The 25194-nt window shown below is 42.3% G+C and overlaps 1 protein-coding gene across 1 annotated transcript in view; it reads right to left on the bottom strand.

Annotated features, from left to right (window-relative positions):
- Positions 1-20563, bottom strand: part of pdzrn3b (PDZ domain containing RING finger 3b) — a 97875-nt gene extending 77312 nt beyond the window's left edge. The window contains exons 1-3 of the mRNA XM_034695773.1: positions 19388-20563; positions 13424-13510; positions 9046-9153 (exon numbers count right to left, since the gene is read on the bottom strand). Of these exons, the coding sequence (XP_034551664.1) occupies positions 9046-9153; positions 13424-13510; positions 19388-20101 (909 nt within the window). The 5' untranslated portion in view covers positions 20102-20563. The remainder of the gene's footprint in view (positions 1-9045; positions 9154-13423; positions 13511-19387) is intronic.
- Positions 20564-25194: the final 4631 nt, after the last annotated feature.

The following is a 25194-nucleotide window of genomic DNA, read 5'->3' as shown; positions in this document are numbered from 1 at the left end:
ACAGGTCCTCTTCAGGCTGCAGGCTGCAAAGTATGAGCCACAGGTGATGGTTTTTTGTGATCGGCAATGAAAGGCATTGATCGGCATACGCCGATCACGTACTTTTTCACAGAAATCGGCCGATTGTGATCGGTGGCCGATCGATCGGAGCATCCCTAATACAGATATACAGATACATACAGATATACAGAAACCCTGATTGGTGAGACAGCAGCGATCGCTAAGAAAAGGTGGTTTCAGCTCGCTTCAAATCAAACTCTAGAGCCCTTCATTTGCAGTGAGAACACAATCAACACAGCAACCGGATCAACTCTGTTTGACTCATCACACTAGTAGTACTAGACCAGTTCTGATAGAGGACCACTGCAATGCTCCAAGTCAACCCATGACTTATTCTAGTGTCCAGTGCTACCAGTACACATGGACTGTGTTTACCTTTGGCATGGGGAAAGAAGACTGTGATATCATGACTGTGTGTGCTTCGGCCCGCTTTGAAATATTGCAGCGTGAACACAAGAAGACCCAAGAGAAAAATGCAACAATGCATCATCATCATCTACATCTGGATCGGAACAAAGCAAATGAGCCAAATGTATTAAAAACAGCTTGAGACTAAACACTGCAAGAGAAAGTGACACATCTCTTTTTTATCAAATCAGAATTGGGTCACATCCAAGAGGACTGATGATGTGCTAAAGGAATAAGTTATTAGACACTAACACTTTTAATTTTTTGTTCTTCAAATAGATTGAGAGTGAAAACGAATCCTCCTTCAGACATGAAATATAGCTCTAACGTGCAGCGGGAGTGTTGGTAGACTAACTTGAGATCAGTGTTCTATACCAGGCAGAAGGCTGTATAAGAACTTAACAAATCAACTTTAATAAGCTGACTTAACTTTGTGTTATCACCACACACTGTACTTAAAGATGGACGACGTGTCCCCATAGAGTACCCTCTACTGAGTGGATGCAGTTAAGGTCAGAAAGTCTGCCCCCTCCATGTCAACTGATGAGTCAAGGGTCAATTCTCAAAATCAAAAGACATCAAATTCATTTTTCATAAAGTTGCATTATCATATAAGTAGATCTCCATGTCCAGTTATTCCTCCTCTGCAAAGCTTGAACTTGGTTTGTTATGTATGCAGAGAACGGGGTTTAATGTTTGGAGTTATAGCTCTGTTAACAGATGAGTCTGTATAAACCATGTGAGCAGAGTGGGAGGGGAGTGAGTCAGTGAACTTTAAGTGTCTTCCTCTTCAGACCAACACAAGAATCTGTGCTGTAGACTTTGCAGACCTGAACATCTCTGCTTACTTGTCCTCCTTATTGCTCCGACATTTCCCTCACTAGTTTATGACTCGCTGCATTCCACGCCGAGCAACCTAAGAATGCTTCCTGAGGATTTATACGGCCACATAAACGACAGCGACCAAGGAGTCTCTATTCTCTTCCTATTCACCCTAAGTGGTCCACACAGATCCTGGCTTGTCAGAGCTCTGGCTCAGCAGTTCTGCTTAGTTGTGTTAAAAAAGATTGAAGGAAGATTGGCAGGAAAAACACACCAACTAACTTTAGTGAGTGTTTCAGCATTGCTCAATATGAAGTGACACTAATTAAAAAAAGCTTTCCCAGTGAACACAGATCAAGGCTGTACCAGAAGAATGAACATGTAAGCATTCATACCATTCATACCAGCCTGTAGCTCACTCACACTCCACTGCTAAAGACCCCGTTATGGGACCATGAGCCACAGATCCTCATGTTCATGTTACATCCATACAGACTTAGTGGAACGAGCAGCTCTACAGAGAGAAAAGAAAACAGCTCAGTCAACGTGCTCTGTGCCTCTAGAGTTGAACAAGCTTTTCATTGCTCAATGTAACGAGACTCTCCTTTTAAAGGCATAGTTCAGGATTTTTTAAGTGTTTAAGTGTAAGAGTATAAATCTTTCAGACCGGTCAGCCGGGCCCCTTTGTTCAAAAGCAGCTGGAGAACTAGAATGGAAGCTCGGCTGCGCTGCAGTCGGCCCCAGCTCCAACAAGTACTTTAGCTCATTTAACTAACTCCAACCAGAGCACTTTTCTCAGTGTAAATGTATGCTCTATTGAGAAGTTTCTCAGCACTTTACTTTGTCCTCATTAGCTCTGGATGATGAGGGATGCAGACTGCAGCCGTTGGCGAGTTGCTGGTATCCTCAGATTCAGAAAGGTTCTGAAGTGGCATTGTTAACAATCCAACGTCATTTTCTCATTTAATGGTATGTCTTTGTTGCTGTTTGGTTGTATGTTTGTCTCTTTTGAAGCCAGCAGCTGATCAGTGCACTGCAGGGAGAAGACGTAACATGGTAGAGCTGACCCCATCTGCAGCAGTTGATGGTCTAGCTTTCTTTCCAGGCAGCTCTGCATGAGTTGAGTCCCGAGTTAGGGAGTAAAGTCAACCCTAAAACAAACGTTGAAACAAGTTACTTTGTAACTTCAGATGTGTCGTTGTTTGGTTTCACCACTGAGACGTAAGATTCATCTTAACTCGAAGACCGTAACATCCAAACTAATTCTACTCAAAATTGCTCCAAAATGACGTTCGAATATTCCCTCTAAAAAAATCCCATAGGTTCGAACCATTCGAATATCTATATTTGTGCATTATTGTCAATAACAGGTGGACAAACTGATACAAGGAGACATAACTACTTGTATATGTATTTTTATTTAAGATATAACATGCCTAAAACATACCTACACATTACAAAACAAGTAAAGGACCTAATGTTCTATACCGTAACACCTTTAAGACCGTAGACCTCTCGCTCGCTCGCCCCCCTCTCTGTGCGTAATGCGCTGAGTGAGTGCTGAACAGTCTATGGTGCTGATCAAGACTTGTGCGAGCAATTAAAGGTCCCGACTCTTGTCCCTAATATAGGCAGGCTTCATTCAGTGATTGAAGCAAATATTATTAACATTAATTGAAGTTAAAAACGAAAAAGTAGTGCACTTACATTCTTGGCGATTGTATAAAAAAAGAGGAAAAACTGCATTTTATCCCAGGGTCACTGATTGTCAGGCTCTTTTAGTCCACTGTCAATGTAGGGTCTTAGGCCTGACAGGTTATTTGCCAAAAACACGAGACAGTCCACATGTGAAGAGGCCAGTGCCGATCAGACAGTCCACATGTGAAGAGGCCAGATCTCTTTTTATTCACTGTATTCCCAGCGGAGGAAAAGACGCGTTCAGAGCGCACTGAGGATCCGGGGACGGAAAGATTTCTCTCTGCCGTCTTCATGCTGTGCATGTGTGACTCCTGTGACCTGTCCCTGACCTGTCATGCAGTGCGCCCACTCGCAAAGCAGCCGCCGAGGTGTTTTTTTCCCACAGTCAAATATTATTTTTCACGATCGAATCTCCGTTTTTTTTTAAATATTCGAATATATATTCGAATTTAGAATATTCGTTGACAGCCCTATAATGCAGCAGATATGATGTTTTCACTCGGCTTGGCCAATCAGTGAACAGCTTTTATCTTGATGGGGGTTTTGTTTAAGCGGTAACTCCTGTTAGCCTCATTGCCTCTAAAGAAGCTAACGCCTAATTATAACTGCTGTAACTCCTGTTAATCGACAAACAGCAACATGAAGGTAAAATATGACAAAGCATGTTGATACGGTGATAATTCATCTGTAGTGTCAAATAACAACAGTGACATCTAGTGGTGAAATCATGAACTACAACATACGGTACACTTATATAACGGTACTCTAATGTTGTGCAGATGTTCGGTATTTACCTCAGCTTGTGGGATACTAAAGTGGGAGTTAAGATCAGAGTGATCGTACGTTTACTCTTCATGTGATCTAACACAGAGGGCGTGTTGTCCACACGTCACAGCTGGTTGAACTCTCTGCTTCTCCTCATCCTTCAAATGATCCCATCTTTGAAACAGAGCGCCATGACACCTGGTCTGTTACAGAGGACTTAACTCAGAGTGAGGTGTCAAAGTTTAAGATGTAACTTATGCTAACGTTGGAACTATCTCAGCTGGTGCAACGCCCAAAATGTAGTAGAGATCTGATTAGAAACTACATTCAAACTAGGCTACATTTGAACTTCCCCACAGCTGGTACAACACAGTGCACCTGTGGCTAATACACTTTATATCAACACGTACCTCAAACAACCTCACTTAAAAAAACACACACTCACAAAAGCTGTCCCTTTAAGTCAGCTGATCCCCAGGCTGATGCTACACCTTGTGGATGTCAAAATGATCACTTCCATAGACTTGTGAGCCATATGAAGCATATTAAAGGTGACATATTATGCTCTTTTTCATCAAAATATATTGGTCTAAGAGGTCCCCAAAACATGTCTTTAAAGTTTGTGCTCAAAAAAACACTTTGAAATCAGATGTTGGTCTGCCTGTAAACCCCTCTTCTTCAGCCCTGCTCAGAACAGGCTGTTTTCTGTGTCTGTGCCTTTAAATGAGAATGAGCTCTCTGACCACGCCCCCTCAGGAAGTGGATGTGCCCTCGGCTGTCCAGCACGTTGATCTAATGTTTACATGTTGGCTGAATATACACGGCTGCTCACAGACCCACGTTACTTCAACCCTCTGAATCTGATCCAGAATCTGATCCTGACGGAGAGGCGCCTGCAGCAGGACCTTTCTGAAGGATTGGTCACAGATTTATTGTTTCTTGTTGTTTTATTTGTCAGTATGTCGACGTGTGTCTTGGTACACAGCTACGAACATGTAGCTATGTGGCTATGCTAACTAGCGCTAGCACTTATCCATGATAAATAAAAATCATCCACTAGATCTTCAAATCTGCAGACGTGGGGAGTAAAACCAACCTCTGTGTTTATTAAGACAGCCTACAACTAGCATGCCTCCCTCCTAAGCTCCTTGTTAGCACACATGTGTGCAGGGAATGAAAAACAGAGGAGGAGTTGAGTTGTATTTTATACAGTCTATGGGCTGAACAAGCTCCGAGCTCTGACTTCCGTTACAGACTGGACGTCGTTGTGACGTATGAAAAACACTGAAAACTGAAACGGCTGGTTTCAGCACACATTTACAGAAAGGTGGAGAAATCAGAACAGGGGCAGAATGGATTCTTTTCATTCTCGGGGGGTTTGTAGACAGGGACACATATTTCAGGTAGAGAACCATTAAAAAGTCCATTTTGCATGATATGTCACCTTTAAAGCTTATCATCACATCTACCCTCATCGAGAGTGTCACCACTGTCAGCAGCTGTTTCCAACCAAATAAACAACCTTCTGATTTTTACCAAGTTTTTCTGACCTGCCCAGAGGAGGTCATAAACACGAGTTAACACAGTGAATAGACAGCTTCAAACGTGTAATGAAATCAGTTCATGCAAACTTCTGTGTTCAAAATCTGCTACCTTTCTCTTTATATCAGTTAGAAGTTTCATCTGCAGGTTTTGACACAATGTCAGGAGCTTTGTAAAACATGTGAAGGTAATCAACAAAACAATCTCAATTTCCCTGCACATTTTTGAAGCTGCAATTCCTTAAGCCCCTTTATTTCCTTAATGTACATCAAGCGTACTTTTACTTTGTACTGTCCCTGGAAATTCTAATGGATATAAAATCATGTGAAGAGTTATTTTCAAAGCCATAGATGTCATACAGTACATATCAAAAAGAAAAACATTACAACGTTTCTGCTCTGGTGAAACTTTGCACCACACAGGTAATGCTTAACGGGAAAGATACAAGCTGCTTGGAGCTTGGTCTTGGATCTGGGTTTAAAATTACTCTGTAGACCAGGGGTTCCCAAACTTTTCCAGCCAGGACTCCTAACACGGGACTTCCCCCAGATCCTTGTCTGGTCCGTCTCCGATCCACTGCAGTCCGTCTCTGGGCTCTTTCGTTTGTCAACACCCAAAAATGAACCGGATGTTTACATTTTGTTTTGTTGCCTGACTTCCTGTCCCGCTCCTTCTGCTCTGTGCACATTGATGCGTCTGGTAAAAACAGAGGTCTTGTGTATCTCATCTGTCCCGTTCCAACCTGCCGGATCAGAGACGCAGCCGGAACGCAACGGAGCGGATCCAGTGGAAGTTAACACATTGACTAGAATAGAAACCTATCAGAACCAGAGCCGTGACGGATGGGAGACGGACCAGACACGGATCTGTTGGAATTAAAATAATGGTGCCAGAGACTGCTGCCCTGCACTGATGGTTAAATATTGCACCACACATACTAAAAGGCTTTCCCACAAGCTAAATACAACACAACAGTCAAACATTTCTTTTAGGATCACTTCTAAAGACTTGAGGCAGAAGAAAAGTCATCTTCAGACTTCCCTTTAGGCCTGAAGCCCAGGATCATTCATTTAGCTCCTAAACCTGCTTAGTTTTATAAAGATGTACCACTATCTTTGAATATGTTTCAACTATAACTGAAAAAAATATGTACCATAAAATAGAGTAAACTCCCAACCACACTGTGTTTCACGACTCCCACTTTGGGAACCACTGCTGTAGACCACAGAGTTCACAGACCTGATCCATCAAAGTCTGAGATGCAAACTACCCTTCTGCAAATGTTAATGAAGCCGCATGTCCTCAAGAGAAAAACACTAGTACAAAGTGTGAGTCTCCAAAATATCAACCATCTCCACTCTCAGGTTTCACATCCCAACTTCAACAAACCCTACATGAGATTTCCTTTAGTCGCCAAATACAACAACATCTGGCTCATTCATATGATGTCCCGGACTTCACAAATATTCAAATCAAATGTTCACATAAGCTCACAAAAAACACTGCTGCTGCATTCAAAGAGCAAGCAGTAACCTCAAGGGCTGAGGATTGAAGCCGAGGAGTGTCAGAACCTGCAGTCTCTGAAAGAGTGGAGCGTTCTCAAACAGCCACTCATCCCATCAGGCCAAATGTTCAACTTCACAGCAGAACTTTAAATGAATCAGTTATAGTCCTATTCTTCTCAGATCATTTGTAGGTTATATTGAGCCTTAACTAGTGGAGCTGTCACTTTGAGTGCCGGCTGGATGCTGCTAGGTGTCTGCTACACATACTCACAGCTACTTCAGTCACTTAACCTTTCAGCAGCCTTTGTGCCGTTAGTGCGCTCAGGCCATATCATTGTTCCAGTTTGAAAACAAAGCCTATTGGTTTAAACGTATGACATATAGCGTTCTAGATAATTTGGTATCATACATTGATCTTTTTGTGGAGTACAGACCGATACACTTTAAGAACTCTGCAGGCTCCTCTCCAGCTTCACATTGTTGTCCAAATATTTTCATTCGTGGCTCAAGAAAACCAATACAGCAGCATTGATGCCAAATCCAGGGCTTTGAGAGGACAGTTCAAAAGAACTGTTGTGACCAAATGGTAGCTACATCCATTATTTATAGTCTTTGTACAGACTAGGGTTGCAAAATTCTGGGAATTGTCATAGTTGGAAACTTTCCATGAGAATTAAGGTGAATTTATGGGAATAAACGTGAATAAAGCAGGAATTGACTAAACTGAACTTAAATATAGTTGTGGAAAATATATTTTAGAATAATCCTGACTATAAAAACCAGATTTCATGTAAGTAAAGTAGAATATCTATGCTATTCCTCAATCACATGCACATAGCACACTGCTTACTACAGGGCGTTTGAGACCACGCCCCCTACATGCACTGTGCATTCTTCCATCACATGAAGCACAGATGATTTCTAGAATCCTGCAGAGGCTAGGCTTGAGAAGCTTGAGGGAAGATGATTTTTTATTTGTTGAATGGGACTTTGTTGGAGGGAGAGCGGCTCTTTTCATTTAACATTTTGAATGGGACTTTGTTGGATTGCATTGTTGTTCATTTTAGAATGTGTTGGGTCGGGGGATGAGTAATATTTAACTCAACATTCATGTTTTTGTTCTTCAATGAAAGAATTGATTGTTCAATAAAATATTAAACACTTGATAAAGTTCTACTTACAAATCAATCTGTTTTAATTGTATTATTTTGGATGAATGTCTGCTTATAACAACAAATATTTATGCTTGGATATGATACCTTTACATTAAATTACCCTCATTTCCCATTAACTCCCATGGAAAGTTTCCAATTTGGAATATTTCCAAAATTCCCCAGCTTAACTTCCCATGGAAACTTTCTGGAAATGTTCCACCCCTTTGCAACCCTCATACAGACAGAACTTTACTTCCACATGTAAATGCCCATTGGACACATGAACTCATCATCTATGTGAGGATTGCTGCAACCTGTTCTTGTCAGGGGACCAAGTAGCAGCCGGCTTGTTTTCCTGTAAGTCCTGATCGTGTGATGAGACCTGAGACCTACTCAAGTCACATCGTAGCTCTGGTGCTGCATTACTTCAAACCACTAAACTTTGATACACACTGTGCTACACACTGTGAGGCTTGTGGGAGATTACTTGTGGCACTTTTGTAATGGTTTCATGACGGACACAGTGAGCACATGCCAGATGTGCAAGTCTTCTCCTCTTGTAAACACTTTCCACAAACATCTCTGTGTGCATGGGTTGAAAAGCTACAGGGCAATTTCACTGAGGTTTGACAATAAAGCCTGTGACAAACCATGTTTTTCATCCTGCGGTGCTGAGTGATACACACTTGCAGTCCACATAAATCTCACTGTTCAGTGCAGTCATTGCGCAATACTCTGGTTAGCAAACACTCTGTAAAAACAGCCTGTGTCACGTAAAGATGCATTTAATGCATCCCTCTTATTGACCGCAGAGGGACATTTCTCCTCCAGTGTAAAGACAAGTGGAGGATGCTAACTGCAGCTCTGTCATCATGGATTAGTAAGCAAACACAGGGATCCTTCTCACACTGAAGACAGATCCCCTTGCCTCAGGTTGATCTTGTTCTACCTGCTGTGATGCCACACTGCGCTCTCGTATGAGCTGTGACAGGTTAAACGATCATCAAAACATCATCCAGCATTATAAAGCAGCGGTGAAGGACATCATCTTTCCTTTGTCCTCTTGACTTGAAACAGTGTTGGCCACGTACCTCTAGGATTCGGTCCTGTATTTGAAGGCCCTCTTCCTTGTCTGCTGGACCTTCTGCTACGATCTTGGATACAAAGATCCCCTCATTTGAAGTGCTTTCATTGTCCCCCTGTGGAATAAATAACAGTTATTGTTTGGGGATGAATAAAAGTGCAGCGTTCAGATTGTTGAGGAGAATAGCACTGTACAAAATCTAATCATTCAAACCTTACTACATTTATAAAGGAAAGAAGTGTAATGAACATTTCACTCTGACACTTTCTGCTTCTTTCAAGCTCTGGAGATGTGGTTACATATTCTGGTGGTTTACTCACACAAACCAAATACAGTCTGAGTCTTCTTAGCAGTCCAACATATATCCTGAATCCTTTTAAACTGATCATGGAACCCTTGATTTAAGGTCGAGTTTGAACTTGAGTTTGGTCTGAGAGGTAATCCTGGTCTTCTGAAAGACCTCAATGTGAATCCGTCAAATATGAGGTCATTAAAATAAAAATGGTGGCCTTGATCCTCTAAGCTTTAAAACCTCATGAACAAACTTGACATGTCTGCTCAGCTCTTTAAAACAACCAACATTTAATGTAACCATAAGTCAAGGCACTCAGTCGAACCCTCTCTGGTCTGGTTCATCTTGTAGAGGGAACATGCATCGTGATCAGAACAATGCAATGTTTCACTACAGCTGACCTATCATTGTGCATAACCACTCTGCCTTACACTACCTGTATCTGGAGAGCTGCAGACAAAGAAGGTCTTCTATGGACCTTAAGAACTGGCAGCTGATTGGAGGAATAACAGCAACATGGAAAGCATGCTAAAGCAGACTGCCAGGACATAGAGCTGGGCGATATTGAAAATGATGTTATCATGATAAATTATTTCATATCATAAGGTTTTAATGTGATCAAGGCTGCTATTGCAACAGACGTGCTCTTTCTTGTTGTTTTTTTATTTTTCCTTTTGGGAGGGGGGGGGGGGGTTAGCTTTTATTTTTTAAGTTTTGCTTTGTTTGTGTGTTGTCAAGTCTGTATTTTCTATGTTTATAAAAGCAATAAATATATTTTCAAAAAAAAAATTATTTCATATCAGTCGATATCGATAATTATCAGGATAAATATCAAATTATTGAATCATTTAAATGTAAAGTCAGATTTTTCTCCTGAGTGAAAGTTGAAGACAGTTTGTTAGTTTGTTTCTGGATTTAGTTTTCTGTAGGGGTGAGCCAGACTAAGGATTTGCTTAGTCGAATCTGATTCATCAGATTTTGCCCATAGTCGACTAATAGTGGAATGTTTGTTGTTTTTCCTTATTGACCCAAAGTCTGCATGATGGTGACCACATGACAATATTACACATAACCCTTTACAATTAAGAGACTCGTAGCTTAAAGTAAAAGGGACAACAGAATATTATAAGTATAAAACTTAGATTTTTTTAATCTATATTGCAAAAACAACGAGGTGATGAAGGAGAGAAAACTCAAATAAGACCACCATCCATTAAACATGGAACAACGCTCCACTATAGAGAAAGGAATCAGGAGATATTTAAACAGTGTTCACACAGAGGAGAGCAGCACTGTGGAGGGTAGTTTGTCCAACTTAAGACTAAACATGTTTATAATGTTCAAAATCAAACCTGAACCAGCTAAAGGGTTTTTAAATCTCTTAACAGAACCTTTTAAAACAGTCTTTCATCGCGTCTTTGTCCGCTTGAGTCTTTTCAAACTGTACGTGATGAAAACCATCGTGTGTACGGGCAGAAGTGCGCTCCTTGCTTTGTTGACTGTAAATCCTGTCTTTGAGAATATCCTCTCTGATGGTGTGGAGGTGGATGGGATGCTGTGGATTGTTTTTGAGGCTTCGGACAGCTTTGGGTATTCCTCCTGGTTCTTTTGGCCCCGTACAGTTTTTGTGTGGTCCGGTAATCCTTGATCTCACAGCCCTCTTCATGAAGCTGCTCCTCATCTTCATCACTAGTTTTAGAATCAACTGAAGTTTTATTTCCTGACATTTTGAGCTACTATGAACGTAGAAAGATTTAAAGACCAGCTGAGGTACGTCTGCTCCACAGGTCCCACTAAATGGGAGAGTCCACCTTTAATTACCAGGGGAGATTTAATTACCACTTTAAGGAGATCTAACACTTCAAGAGCTGTTCTCAGAATTACATTAAATAAGTCTATATTTATATCAAAATAGGATATATGAGACACTATTTTTACAGGAAACAGGAAAATAATGTAAAATTAGACATTGAGCACCCCCATGGTTTGAATGGAATGATCCACGTTTCATATGCAAATATTCGACTATGAGATTGGCAGTCGACTAAGGCTCGTTAGAACGAATCGTCCAATATTCGACTATTTGGGGTCACCCCTAGTTTTCTGATGAACTTCTTGAATCCATCATTTCTGACGCTGCTAACAGGAAGCAGGTCTTTAATGTCAGATGAGATTTTTGTGAAGGTTTAGTTTGTACATTCTTCTTTTTCTCAGGTTGAGATTATTTCCATAATTTGATTCAAATTTACAACAAAGATATATCAAACTGTATTCTCTGTATCAGTTTATAGAGTATTGTTTTTAGTTGTGCTCTCCCCTTCAAGATTACAATAGGTTATGGGCAGAGTGATGTTGCTTCCCACAGTGCAGTGAATGTAGTATGTTATATGAAAGTTTATTTAATGAAGTGTATGAAGTTAATAGTTGAAGCAGAGTCGACACAGTGTCAGATTAATGACTCTGCTTTGAGCTGCTAGGTTTTGAGTTTTCTTCAGTGTCACTGTCGCTCGATTCAGCTGTGTTTACCAGGGATGTCAACAATTAACTGAGTATGGATTCATTGATTGTTCAGAACGTACTCAAACTCGTTTTTGTGTTTGGATTTTCTATCACGTGGAACAAACATCATGTGGTCTCATATTTGGTTCAGCTATCAGGGAGGTGTTTGAAGTTTAAAGCATGTTTGGAGGTGAATCAGCTGACTGAAGGTGATGCTCACAGCGGAGACGCTCAGCTGAGTGACAGGTCTCCACGAGCGCCTTCTCTCCACTGCCAGACTGATTCTGACCCGGTTGGCTCCTGGCTGACACCTGACCACGTTCACATGCTTATTTTTCTCAATAAGAATGAGTAGACAGAAAACTGGACACTGACTCTAAAATATGATCCTGTTCAGTTCCCTTGTTGAAGTCTGAGGCTTCACTTTTATGACTGTATGTCTGCAGAGATCATGAGCCTGCTCCACATGATGATATTCAGCGTGTTTAACATTTTGAACACATCAATACGATCTGTAGATATTCAATACTGTCAGTTATATACACTGTGTCGTGAAGGGAAGTTTGATTCAGGGGAAAAAACACATCTGGCATTGTTTCTGACATGGAAAACGTTTACATGTTTTTAATGATTAATTAATAATAGATTGTTAATATTTCCAAAGATCGATCACAGAAAATACTTGAAATATACATCCCTAGTGTTTACACTCAGCTCCAAACATCTTTAAGCCCCGCCTACCTCTCACCCTGAGACATGATTGGCTGTCCAATGCAGTCTTCTTCTTCTTATGTCTAATGTTGGGTGGCAACTAGCGTTTAAGGCTCATTAGCGCCCCCTCCCTTTCCAGGGGTTGGGGGTGCAATTAAAAGTTTATATATATTGATTTTTTTATCCAACATTTGTTGTATTTATATTGAAAAAAATGATGTCATGATAATTATCGTTATGGACTTATCACCCAGTGCCACCATGACATTAGCTTTTTGAAATCTGAATGGCTTCTCCATGGAGAGCTTATGTCAGGCTCAAAGAAAAAGCAAGAGTCAAGTTAGTCTGCTCTCTTCTGCTCGAGTGTGACTGTGGTACAACCGTTGAGTACAGCGCCCATAAAACAGAAACGGTGGAGCCTGTTTCTACAGAATCTGCAAAACTCCACAAAAATGAAATAGTAACTGATTTTAAAATCCTCAGCAGAGGGTGTGGCATCATTTAACACCTTCAATGCAAAGTCCTGCTGCAGAAAACAGCCGTAAAGGTTAAGATTAGGATTAAAGACTGATTACTCTAGTCCATGTTTACCTCGCCACCAAAAGTCCCTTTAATTAGAGGCCCAACAACTGCAGTGGACGCCATGACGCCAGATTTAACCCTCATAAAAGTAACTTTAGAGTTTTTTGTAATCTGTATTTCTGAATCTGCTGAACCAGAGCAATATACCAACACAATAAAAGTTCAAACTGTGAGGGCCGTGTCTGTAAGTATAGAAAAAGCTTGTGGCACTTTAAATATGTGCGATTCATTCCAGGGTATACGACACTTGGCTGATCACCAGGGGATACGAAACCTCAGAGATGCTCAGCTTTCAACCTACCGTGATTGGCTTTCCTCCTATGATGTTAAATCCCAGAGATCCTCCCTCACGAAGAAGGATGACCGTCAAGCTTTTAGAGTCTTCTTCCTACAGACAGACAGACAGACAGACACACAGACAGACAGACAGACAGACACACAGACAGACAGACAGACAGACAGACAGACAGACAGACAGACAGAGTGGTTTAGCTTCTGAAAAAAGAAGAACAACATAATAAAATGACTAAAAATAATCAACCTTTTTATGATTAAAGACCAAATGAAGAGTAACAATATGTTCTTCACATTATGGGAGGGGATGTGAAAGTGTTGGGGTCAGTGTTCCTAACTAAGGCTGAAGGATTGATTGAATGTACTAACTACAGAACCCTGTATGACATTTTTCAACTTGTACATTTTAAGATTGTAAATAGAATTTCTCATCCAATCACACATGACGGGTCTCTGGAGGTGTGTTTTGTATTCAGCTGCAGCTGAATGAATGACTGTCTTCCTCTGTGCCTGTGTCTCCACTTCTTCTGATTGACCTGGAACAGATCATATCACTTCCACTTAAAGGTGACATATCATGCAAAATGGACTTTTTAATGGTTCTCTACCTGAAATATGTGTCCCTGGCATGTCTATAGACCCCCCCAAAATGAAAAGAATCCATTCTGCCCCTGTTCTGATTTCTACACCTTTCTGTAAATGTGTGCTGAAACCAGCCGTTTCAGTTTTCAGTGTTTTTCATACGTCACAACAATAGCTTGTTCAGCCCATAGACTGTATAAAATACAACTCAACCCCTCCTCTGTTTTTCACTCCCTGCATACGTGTGTGCTAACAAGGAGCTTAGGAGGGAGGCATGCTAGTTGTAGGCTGTCTTAATAAACACAAAGGTCGGTTTTACTCCCCACGTCTGCAGGTTTGAAGATCTAGTGGATGATTTTTATTTATCATGGATAAGTGCTAGCGCTAATTAGCATAGCCACATAGCTACATGTTTGTAGCTGTGTACCAAGACACACGTCGACATACTGACAAATGAAACAACAAGAAACACTAAATCTGTGACCAATCCTTCAGAAAGGTCCTGCTGCAGGCGCCTCTCAGTCAGGATCAGATTCTGGATCAGATTCAGAGGGTTGAAGTAACGCGGGTCTGTGAGCAGCCGTGTATATTCAGCCAACATGTTAACATTAGATCAACGTGCTGGAGAGCCGAGGGCACATCCACTTCCTGAGGGGGCGTGGTCAGAGAGCTCATTCTCATATAAAGGCACAGACACAGAAAACAGACTGTTCTGAGCAGGGCTGAAGAAGAGGGGTTTTCAGGCAGACCAGAATCTGATTTCAAAGTGTTTTTTTAAGCAATAAACTTTAAAGGTGACATATCATGCAAAATGGACTTTTTAATGGTTCTCTACCTGAAATATGTTTCCCTGGCATGTCTACAAACCCCCCGAGAATGAAAAAAATCCATTCTGCCCCTGTTCTGATTTCTCCACCTTTCTGTAAATGTGTGTGAAACGAGCCGTTTCAGACTTCAGTGTTTTTGTTACGTAACAACAATATCCGGTCTGTCACGGAGTCAGAGCTCGGAGCTTGTTCAGCCCATAGACTGTATAAAATAATACTGAATCCCTCCTCCGTTTTTCATTACCTGCACACGTGTGTGCTAACAAGGAGCTTAGGAGGGAGGCATGCTAGTTGTAGGCTGTCTTAATAAACTCAAAGGTTGGTTTGACTCCCCAGGCCTCCAGATTTGAAGATCTAGAGGAGGATTTTTATTTATCATGGAAAAGTGCTAGCGCTAGTTAGCATAGCCACATAGCTACATGTTCGTAGCTGTGTACCAAGACACACGTCGACATACTGACAAATAAAACAACAAGAAACACTAAATCTGTGACCAATGGTTCAGAAAGGTCCTGCTGCAGGCGCCTCTCCGTCAGGATCAGATTATGGATCAGATTCAGAGGGTTGAAGTAACGCGGGTCTGTGAGCAGCCGTGTATATTCAGCCAACATGTAAACATTAAATCAACGTGCTGGACAGCCGAGGCACATCCACTTCCTGAGGGGGCGTGGTTAGAGAGCTCATTCTCATTTAAAGGCACAGACACAGAAAACAGCCTGTTCTGAGCAGAGCTGAAGAAGAGGGGTTTACAGGCAGACAAAAAAATCTGATTTCAAAGTGTTTTTTTAAGCAATAAACTTTGAAGACATGTTTTGGGGACCTCTTAGACCAATATATATATTGATAAAAAAAGAGTGTAACATGTCACCTTTAAAGGCAGTGAGTCTCTCTATAAACATTCTCTGTGTACACGTTGCTCATAACTCCGTGTTTGTGGAGTGTGTGTGACAGACAACCTGAGGACGAGGGTGTGGAGAACTTTTAAAATGATTGACCTCAAGACACAATAAAACAAATATTTAAAACTGATGAAATAAAGCTAAAACACTTATGACAAATAATCTCATCTTAAATGTTTTTAAAGGGTAGGCTCATACTAATAATCATTCACCTTTATCATTGTCCCAGCAGCAGTCCAAAGACAAACAGTGACTAGTTCAAACTCTCTCCTCACACCAGCAGCTCTTAATAGAAGTTCACACAGCAGACGTCGGCTGTTTACCAAACGGCCTGCTACATACTACCTACTAATGTAGTAGACAGTAGGTATTGCCTTCTACATACTGCGTTTGAATTTAGTCTGTAGTCTGACTGTTCTGTTGGATCTGTGTTGCAGGATGCTGGGCCAGACGTCGCTGGATTTCCGGTTTCTGAAAGCAGGAATAAACAACGGCCAAGCTGATGGAAAAACTGCTTCTTTGGCATCACTTATGATTTAAAAAGTTAGGAAGTGGTTTATGTGGCATTTAATAATTTTCACAGCACCTAAAACCTGAGTTTGCCTCGTCAAAAAAGGAAGAGGAAAGAAAAAGCGGAGCGAGCGCTGTGCATTATGGGATGCATGCTGTGAAACTTTCCTGAATCAGTAGACATCCGGGGAGTTTTGGCATACTGCAGATTTTGCTCTTGTTCACTTACTGCTTACTACATACTGAATTTAGGCCAAATCAGTACGTACTGCTAGAAGGAGGTTTAGAAAACAGCCAACCTCTTACTCTGTGGCAACAAGACGTCATAACTTGGGGCAGAGCGCACAGTCAGCTCTGAGTCTATTTCTTAAAGCAGGGCTTAGAGCGGAGTTATGAGGTAACATCATTTCAGCTGCCACTCCAGTATGCTGCAACATAAAGCCACTAAATATAAAGCTGGGTTTCTTGGCATGTACAGTGTCATGGCTGCCATACAGGCTTAAAGATCATCATGTGCATGTCAGGTCATTCAGGAATGTGTGGTCCTGCACTATGTCACAGCAGCATTAGTGATACATTCTTCTGCATTACAGACACTACAGCCGTTACTGGCAGCTAGAGGACAGCTGTGCAGCAGTGAAGTCAAATATGAGAAAATCAAAAGAACAAACAGGATTCTTAAAGAGTTTTACACTCCAGCTGCAATAGCTATTCAAATGCACAAGTATGAAAGGTATGTATAAGACAAAGAGCTGTATTCAAAGTACTGAGAGTCACTCGGTGCTGACACACAGTACACAAAGACATCGTTCTGTCAATACCACAATGCATTTTCCACATCTGCAAATAAGTAAGCAAAAGTCTAACACCTCAAATAAAGTCAATCACTATATCTGGTTCCTGTTTTTGAGCTCCCATGAGAGCCTGATAAAAACGAAGTTTCCCAAGAACTAGCAGTGCAAAACATGACTCTGAGTGGCAAGGCAGGGGGGGTAGGTGGGGCAGGGGGGGCGGGGACACGATGTCACCATAAGTGAAACTTCAGTCTGCTGCTCACTGGTGATACTAAACAATCACAGTTCGCCTTCACCTCAGCACTCCACACTTAAAGAGTCCGTTCTTCATGAAACTACCTCTGTTCTATCCCTGTTTTATTTATCTGACCATGCTGTGATGCACAGGAACAACGGACCTGTGATCACGGGGCAGAGACTCAGTGACCTGCTGAGTGTGGAAAATGTTGTGCGGTACATTTGGAATCAGTCAGAGCTCTCATGCAAGCTAAGACAGAACTGAGGCGGAACGTTGCACAAGTTAAGACGCCAGTTTCTTTCTTTGAAGGGTTTCTAAAGAAATCTACTGGGTCAAATCTTCACACAGATTCAGGCCTTCAAACTGGACCTGAATCGGTTGGTCAGACCAAACTTATGATAGTTAATGATAGTTTACATAAATTCACCTGGGTCCCTGTCTGTTAAAGGTTTCTGGAATTTGACAGACGCATTATGAAGCGTGCATAAAACAACCCATACCATATCAGCCATTTAAGACCAGCATGGTTCAAACCGAGATCTGAGGCGGACTGGAAAGTGTGACAGCAAGTCCTTCAGCCCAGAAGAAAAACAGAGCAAGGTTTGACCTTCTTTCTGTGGACTGCCTTTTACAGCTCCACTGAAAAAAGATGAAATAGTTTAAAGACTGTTATTGGAAACACCATGTCAGTTAGTCCACACAGCAGAGTCATACAAATCTCCTCTACAGTCAAAGTCTGGATACTAAAGGGAGAAGTTCAAATCCTCCGTCCTGTTTAAGGATCCTGAGCTGACAACAATAATAAATGAAGTAGGTTGACCATGGGAACAACTCCTCCTCTTTGAAACTGATTCAAGGAACAAACAGGCCAAAACAAACCGAACTTAGACCCTTCACCAGATGAACCTGGAACTTTGAACACTTCTCTGATTTATGGTTATTCCCAAGGCTGTCTCAGTACCATGGCCTTAAAGGTACATGGGCCTCAATGGCATTACCTAGGTTTTACCTGTGATGGTTGAGTCAAAATAAATAGAGATGACAACAAGCTCAGGCTTAGAGTTTTACAGTCGGCATGTCATCCACCCTCTGTAGAGCTAATCCTTCTTGTGATGCTCTGTTTATAGAAGTTCTCTCACCAAAGAACCCGGATTACTGCAGGACTGGACACAAAACCAGAGTCTGCAGAACACAAACTAAAGTAACCAACTCTGAGTGAGGCATTCAGGAAAAGTGACTTTCCTTCTGAAATGAGACAGCTTGCAGACAATCCAACATGAACCCATGTGACTGCAGGGACTGTGATGCATTGTTTACCAGTGAACATCACCCACATTAGATCTAATCTGTTTCTCCTGCATTGTGTAGAACACCACAACGTGGGGTCGTAAAGCCTTTCAGCATGAGATGTCCTCAAACAGGTTTGAAGCACAAACACTAAACTCTGATGGAGTATTGATGATATCAATCTTTATTAAGACCATAAAAGAGTGTAAAGCAGGCATTCTGCTCAGAGGCAGCAGAGATGGATCCTTGCTCTCTCTGTGTACAGAGCTGCAGTAAATATTTGGCCCTCCCCCACTGACTGCCAACTGGCCACAGGCACAGCTGACATCAAGGACTCAAAGTAGACAGGGAGACACAAACTACTGCGCATTGTTGGAGGTTTGGCTCCGAGGAGGAGATATACTCTCAAATAATAACCATGCACAGACTGATTTATACTCTCACCTGAGGAAGCATACACAGAACTAACACTGAGTCACTAACAGTCCCAGAGAGCAGGACACATGATGAGAATCCAGGATCTAAGGTTATCATGTAGTTTGAAGAAAAGGAAATGATAAAGACTGATTTATACTCTCACCTGAAGGACGCACACACAGAACTAACACTGAGTCTCTAACAGTCCCAGAGAGCAGGAGACATGTTGGGAATGATGTTACAGAGTCTAAGGTTAGAACATGGAGTTTGAAGAAAAGGAAATGATAAAGTAGGCCTATATTTTCTGGATGGTTGATTATGAGGAATATGTCTAAACCCTTTTTAAACAGATTCATTTCATTCTAGAACCACTCCATGTTTAGTGAAAAGTTCTCAAAAGGTTGATCTGTTGCTCACCTTGCAGGGAAAAGCCAGGGTCTTGGTGAGGGACTCGATCCTCTCACTGTACTCTGTAAACTTCTTCTGGTACTTCAGAGCTGTCACCTGGAGCTCAGTGTGCACCTCTGAGAGCTGAGCCAGGAGGGACTTCTCTCTCTGGTTGGCTTTAATGCTCTGTTTCTTCATCTCTCTGTCCAGAAGAAGCAGTTTGACCTGCAGGGAGCTGTTGTGCTCCTTCAGGGCTCTCTGGCAGCAGTGGCTGTCGGACTTGTGCTCCTTATGGGTCAGCAGCAGCCCGCAGCCGCCTTCACAGACCCCCCCTGGCCTGTAGTCGCAGGTCTCCCGCATGTGACCCTCCATGGTCCGCAGGGTGAGCACCTCTGTGCAGCCCGGGTTCCTGCACCTCGCCGGGGAGAAGTCGCACCCCTCGGAGTGCTCGGCCAGATGCTGCAGCTTCACCACCGCAGCGCAGCCCCTCGCGTAGTTATCACATCTGATCTCCAGCTTCAGGATCAGGTTTTTCAGAGGCAGGACGTGGTTCAGTTCTTTGGCGGAGACTCGCTGACATCTGACGGGGCAGCTGCTCTGCTGGACTACCCAGGGCAGGATGCAGCCCGAGCAGAAGACGTGTCCGCACGGAGTCGTCAGAGGGTCCTCCAGGACTTTATTACACAAGTTGCATTTGAAATCCGGGTCCACGGTCCCCTTGAAGCGGTCCAACTCGAACCCCATGGTTTCCTCCGTCCGAATCCAAACTTTGAGACTCCCCACCCCCGCAGGTCTGAGTCCGGACAGCAGGGTGGTTTTAGCTGGTCATTGATGGGACTCTCAGACCGACTAAACTCACACTAATGGACCCAGACTTGCGGTGCGTTCACAGCCGCCTCGGACCCCCTCCTCTATGCGTGTCCAGAGTTCCTAAGCACCGGGTAGAAGTACTTTTGAGACCCTTTGAGGGGCAGTAAGTTTGGGATGGGTCATCTTTACAAACTTTAGACCTACTCTGGATAAAGTCTGTCCTCATCAAAGATCAGGATGCATAAAAGTAAGACCCCATCCCTAAAAAAGCAGATACATGTGGATTAGTAGAGTAGTGCTATAACATGTGCAGCAGACCAAAGGTTCATGTCTAACTCTGAATCCTTCTAAAAGGTCTGTGACATTAAGAACAAGACTGGGTCTGCTCTGGACGAACTCACACTCTGTGTATGTGAGTTAGATATCAACATATACAGAGATTCTGTCGGTCAGTAAACGCACCATTACTAAAGGAGAGTGTGGCGTTATTCTCTACCGTAACTCCCCTCGGAGCTGCGCACCTCAGGTTCACACTGACTTCTTCTAACAGCTGTCACAATGGAAGAGCTTTTCACGCATAGTGTGCGTGGTTCAGATACCAGGCTGTGGATACAATCACGGCTTCTTTAACCTCTTCTAACACCACGCTGGGTTCAAAATGTGAGGAGGTTTTAAACAGTTTTAGAGACAATGTTTGACTTTAAGATGGTCCACTGTTTTAGTTTCCATACTCAGAAAGTTTACACTGAATATACTTTGTGACTATCAATCAATCAATCAATCAATCAATCAATCAATCAATCAATCAATCAATCAATCAATCAATCAATCAATCAATCAACCAATCAGTCAATCAATCAATCAATCAATCAGACTTTATTTATAAAGCACTTTTCATACAATGACATTGTAACACAAAGTGCTGTACAAGAAAAACAACTTCAAATAGAATAAATTAAGGAAAAGATCCCAGCCCCAGCCCCCAACCCACAATCCTATGGTTAAGAACACAATATGCAACAATAGTAATAAAAACAATAAGATAAATAAAATAAATACATTTAAAAAATCTAAATAATTTGCTGAACGAACTGAGGAAACGCACTGGAGGTAAAATAAGATGTTAAAACTCAAAACAGGAAATTAAAATCACCAAAATAAAATACATTTCTAAAATAATAAAAGACTAAAATATCAAACCATTAAAAGAAAATAAGATGTGAGACTTAAAATAAATAAATAAGTAAATAAATAAATAAAGTAGAATAAAAGTGACTAAATTTGAAATAGATAATAAATAAATAAATAAATAAATAAATAAATAAAACTGTTAAGAATAAAAATAAACTATTACTAGACTATTACTTTATCCTTTGACAATATAAGATTGGCCATATATATATATATTTATGTATATTTAACTTATTTCATGTCTTTAAAAGTACTTATATACCTTTCTTTGTACAGATAGTATTTTTATTTTTATTTAGAATTTTTGGATATGTGTTTAGATTTATATATTTATTGTCCTTACTGTCTTGTTGTTAAAGCTTGGGTTGGTAATCAGATTTAGATACACTTTTTGTTATACTGGTTAAAATGATCTTTTATGTGTTCTTAAAAAAAAAGCCAGAGTAAACCTGGGAAAACACCGACCAATCCCTGCCATCAGGAGCCAAATGATGAAACCAATCAAATCCTGTCCTGCCGTTCTGCCCGCCTCCTGCAGAGCGTACATTTCATGTTTGTTTGTGTTTTTAACTTTCACTATGAGAATGTTTTAGTGTTTTCTTACCGCTGAGTGAGACATGAGTCGATGTAGTGCAAAACACAAACCATGTGCTGAGGACCGGTTTGGAATCGGTCACCATCATATGGTCGTGAATCAGCGGCACTCGTGCATGGGAGGAGCTTCGAGGGGAGGGGAGGGGTTAGACAGAGTCCTGAGGAAATGTTACATTCAAATTCATGCTAGCTGTCCGTGACTACCAACCCTAGCTTTAAAATGAACCCTGACTGTAGGGACTGATAGGCATAAATCTGCTTTAATGTTTGTCTCATACTAGAATGCTTTGATAAATGGACATGAAGAGTTGTTATTTCTTTAAAGAGCGACATTTAAAACACATATTCTAACCTACGAGTGCAGCCATTGTTTTACTAGCGCAATGCATGCTGGGTTGATGACGTGTAATGGTTGCGTCTTGCCGAGCCTCTTGTTTTCGCCGTGTTTACTCCCTGGCTTTCAGGAGCGTGAAAACCATAATAATGCCACACTGTGCTGCGTTTGGGTGTAATTTCCAGTCGAAGGGGAACAAGGGGACTGGTGTAAGTCTACACAGCTTTCCAAGAGACAAAAAGAGAAGAAAGGAGTGGGAAATTGCTTTTGGACGTACACAACTTCCGAAGGACCCGCGGCTATGTTCTCGCCACTTCACTCCAGATGCATTTGATGCATTTAGCCGACGCACGCTGGTGAAAGAGCTCACAGGTGCTGCTAGTTATTAACGGAGACTGAAGCCAAATGCTGTGCCGTCAGTTTTCGTTCATAAACAGACAAAACACCCACGGGAAAAGAGTGAGGTCCGCTCGAGGAAACGCCATAGGCAGGAGACGCCGGATGTGCTCCTGCGGGGAAGTCAACATCCCGCACCATCAGATGTAGCCTCTGATGGTGAACCATCGGGACCACAACCACGACCACGATCACGGAGGAAGCTGACGACGAGTCCGCGATCAGTCAACACAGCAGTCCGTAAGTGTACAGTGTTCTCCAAATAAGAGTGATGTTGATCAGACGGAAAAACACACATCTGATGCAGCGGTACAGTGGCCAGCTGATGCGCACCAACTTATTACTCAAGACCACGTTTACACTGCTAATTGTGAAAATGAGCTGAAAAAACTGTTTCAGGAGAACAGTCAGTCTCTGGATCTTCGACTTTTTCAGCGAGGGCAGTCAGCCACTGTACAGACAGTCTGATCTGAAATATAACTTCACAGAGCACCCAGGAATCACATGCTTCAGCTGACACGCATGAAGAAAACAGTCTGTTGCAATCAAATGACGTCACTACCCAAACATCATTGCGACGCAAAGAACAATGGCGGCCTACGAGTGAAAATATTTTTTCCAGTTTTATACAAACTAAGATATTTTGAGAGATTTTATTATCGTTTTTATATAGCTGATACAAACATTGATCATATAGGAAAATACGTTTTGGTAGCCGGGGTTCCCTTTAAGTACCAGTGTTCCAATCACCACGTCAAATCCCTTGAGTGCGAGCTCACTTGGCAATAAAGCTTTCCTGAATCTTGAATCTTGAATACAATGGAGCCCTAAAGTGAGCCTTTATATTTCCAACCTGAATATTTTAAGTAATAAAAAGAAAACTAAAATGCAAAAGGTGACAGATATTTATAAAAGTGTTCAACAATAGTGTTAAGGCATGTGTTCAACTTGTGGACACAAATCATTTCAGAAGGCAACTCCCAATAACAACAAGCATACTCATAGCAGGGTGTGTGTGGCATGTCAAATGTAAAGTTTACACAGCTTTATTGCAGTTTGTAAAATAGTAAATGTTGTGAAGAATAATGATTAGATTAGAAAGATTTGAAATGATTTATTCATCCTGGGGGGAAATTCAGTCATTAAAATTGCTCCTATACACAATAATTAAGAATATCAAATAATAATGGAAGATGTCATTAATAAGATAAAAATACAATACAATGAAAATAATGATAATAAAAGAATGTACAGAAGACAAGATAATCTATGTAGAAAATAAAGTCCCCGGAGATCAGGAAGAGGGCACTCTGGTGGTCTGTCTGGAGATCAGGAAGAGGGCACTCTGGTGGTCTGTCTGGAGATCAGGAAGAGGGCACTCTGGTGGTCTGTCTGGAGATCAGGAAGAGGGCACTCTGGTGGTCTGTCTGGAGATCAGGAAGAGGGCACTCTGGTGGTCTGTTTGGAGATCAGGAAGAGGGCACTCTGGTGGTCTGTCTGGAGATCAGGAAGAGGGCACTCTGGTGGTCTGTCTGGAGATCAGGAAGAGGGCACTCTGGTGGTCTGTTTGGAGATCAGGAAGAGGGCACTCTGGTGGTCTGTCTGGAGATCAGGAAGAGGGCACTCTGGTGGTCTGTCTGGAGATCAGGAAGAGGGCACTCTGGTGGTCTGTCTGGAGATTAGGAAGAGGGCACTCTGGTGGTCTGTCTGTAGATCAGGAAGAGGGCACTCTGGTGGTCTGTCTGGATATCAGGAAGAGGACACTCTGGTGGTCTGTCTGGAGATCAGGAAGAGGGCACTCTGGTGGTCTGTCTGGAGATCAGGAGGAGGGCACTCTGGTGGTCTGTCTGGAGGTCAGGACGAGGGCACTCTGGTGGTCTGTCCGTAGATCAGGAGGAGGGCACTCTGGTGGTCTGTCTGGAGATCAGGAAGAGGGCACTCTGGTGGTCTGTCTGGAGATCAGGAAGAGGGCACTCTGGTGGTCTGTCTTGAGATCAGGAGGAGGGCACTCTGGTGGTCTGTCTGGAGATCAGGAAGAGGGCACTCTGGTGGTCTGTCTGGAGATCAGGAAGAGGGCACTCTGGTGGTCTGTCTGGAGATCAGGAAGAGGGCACTCTGGTGGTCTGTCTGGAGATCAGGAAGAGGGCACTCTGGTGGTCTGTCTGGAGATCAGGAAGAGGGCACTCTGGTGGTCTGTCTGGAGGTCAGGAAGAGGGCACTCTGGTGGTCTGTCTGGAGATCAGGAAGAGGGCACTCTGGTGGTCTGTCTGGAGATCAGGAAGAGGGCACTCTGGTGGTCTGTCTGGAGATCAGGAAGAGGGCACTCTGGTGGTATGTCTGGAGATCAGGAAGAGGGCACTCTGGTGGTCTGTCTGTAGATCAGGAAGAGGGCACTCTGGTGGTCTGTCTGGATATCAGGAAGAGGACACTCTGGTGGTCTGTCTGGAGATCAGGAAGAGGGCACTCTGGTGGTCTGTCTGGAGATCAGGAAGAGGGCACTCTGGTGGTCTGT

Source organism: Notolabrus celidotus, chromosome 1 (genome assembly GCF_009762535.1).
Source record: "Notolabrus celidotus isolate fNotCel1 chromosome 1, fNotCel1.pri, whole genome shotgun sequence".
NCBI classification, from domain to species: domain Eukaryota; kingdom Metazoa; phylum Chordata; class Actinopteri; order Labriformes; family Labridae; genus Notolabrus; species Notolabrus celidotus.
The sequence above is the reverse complement of the archived record's forward strand: the minus strand, read 5'-3'. Positions and strand labels throughout refer to the sequence as shown.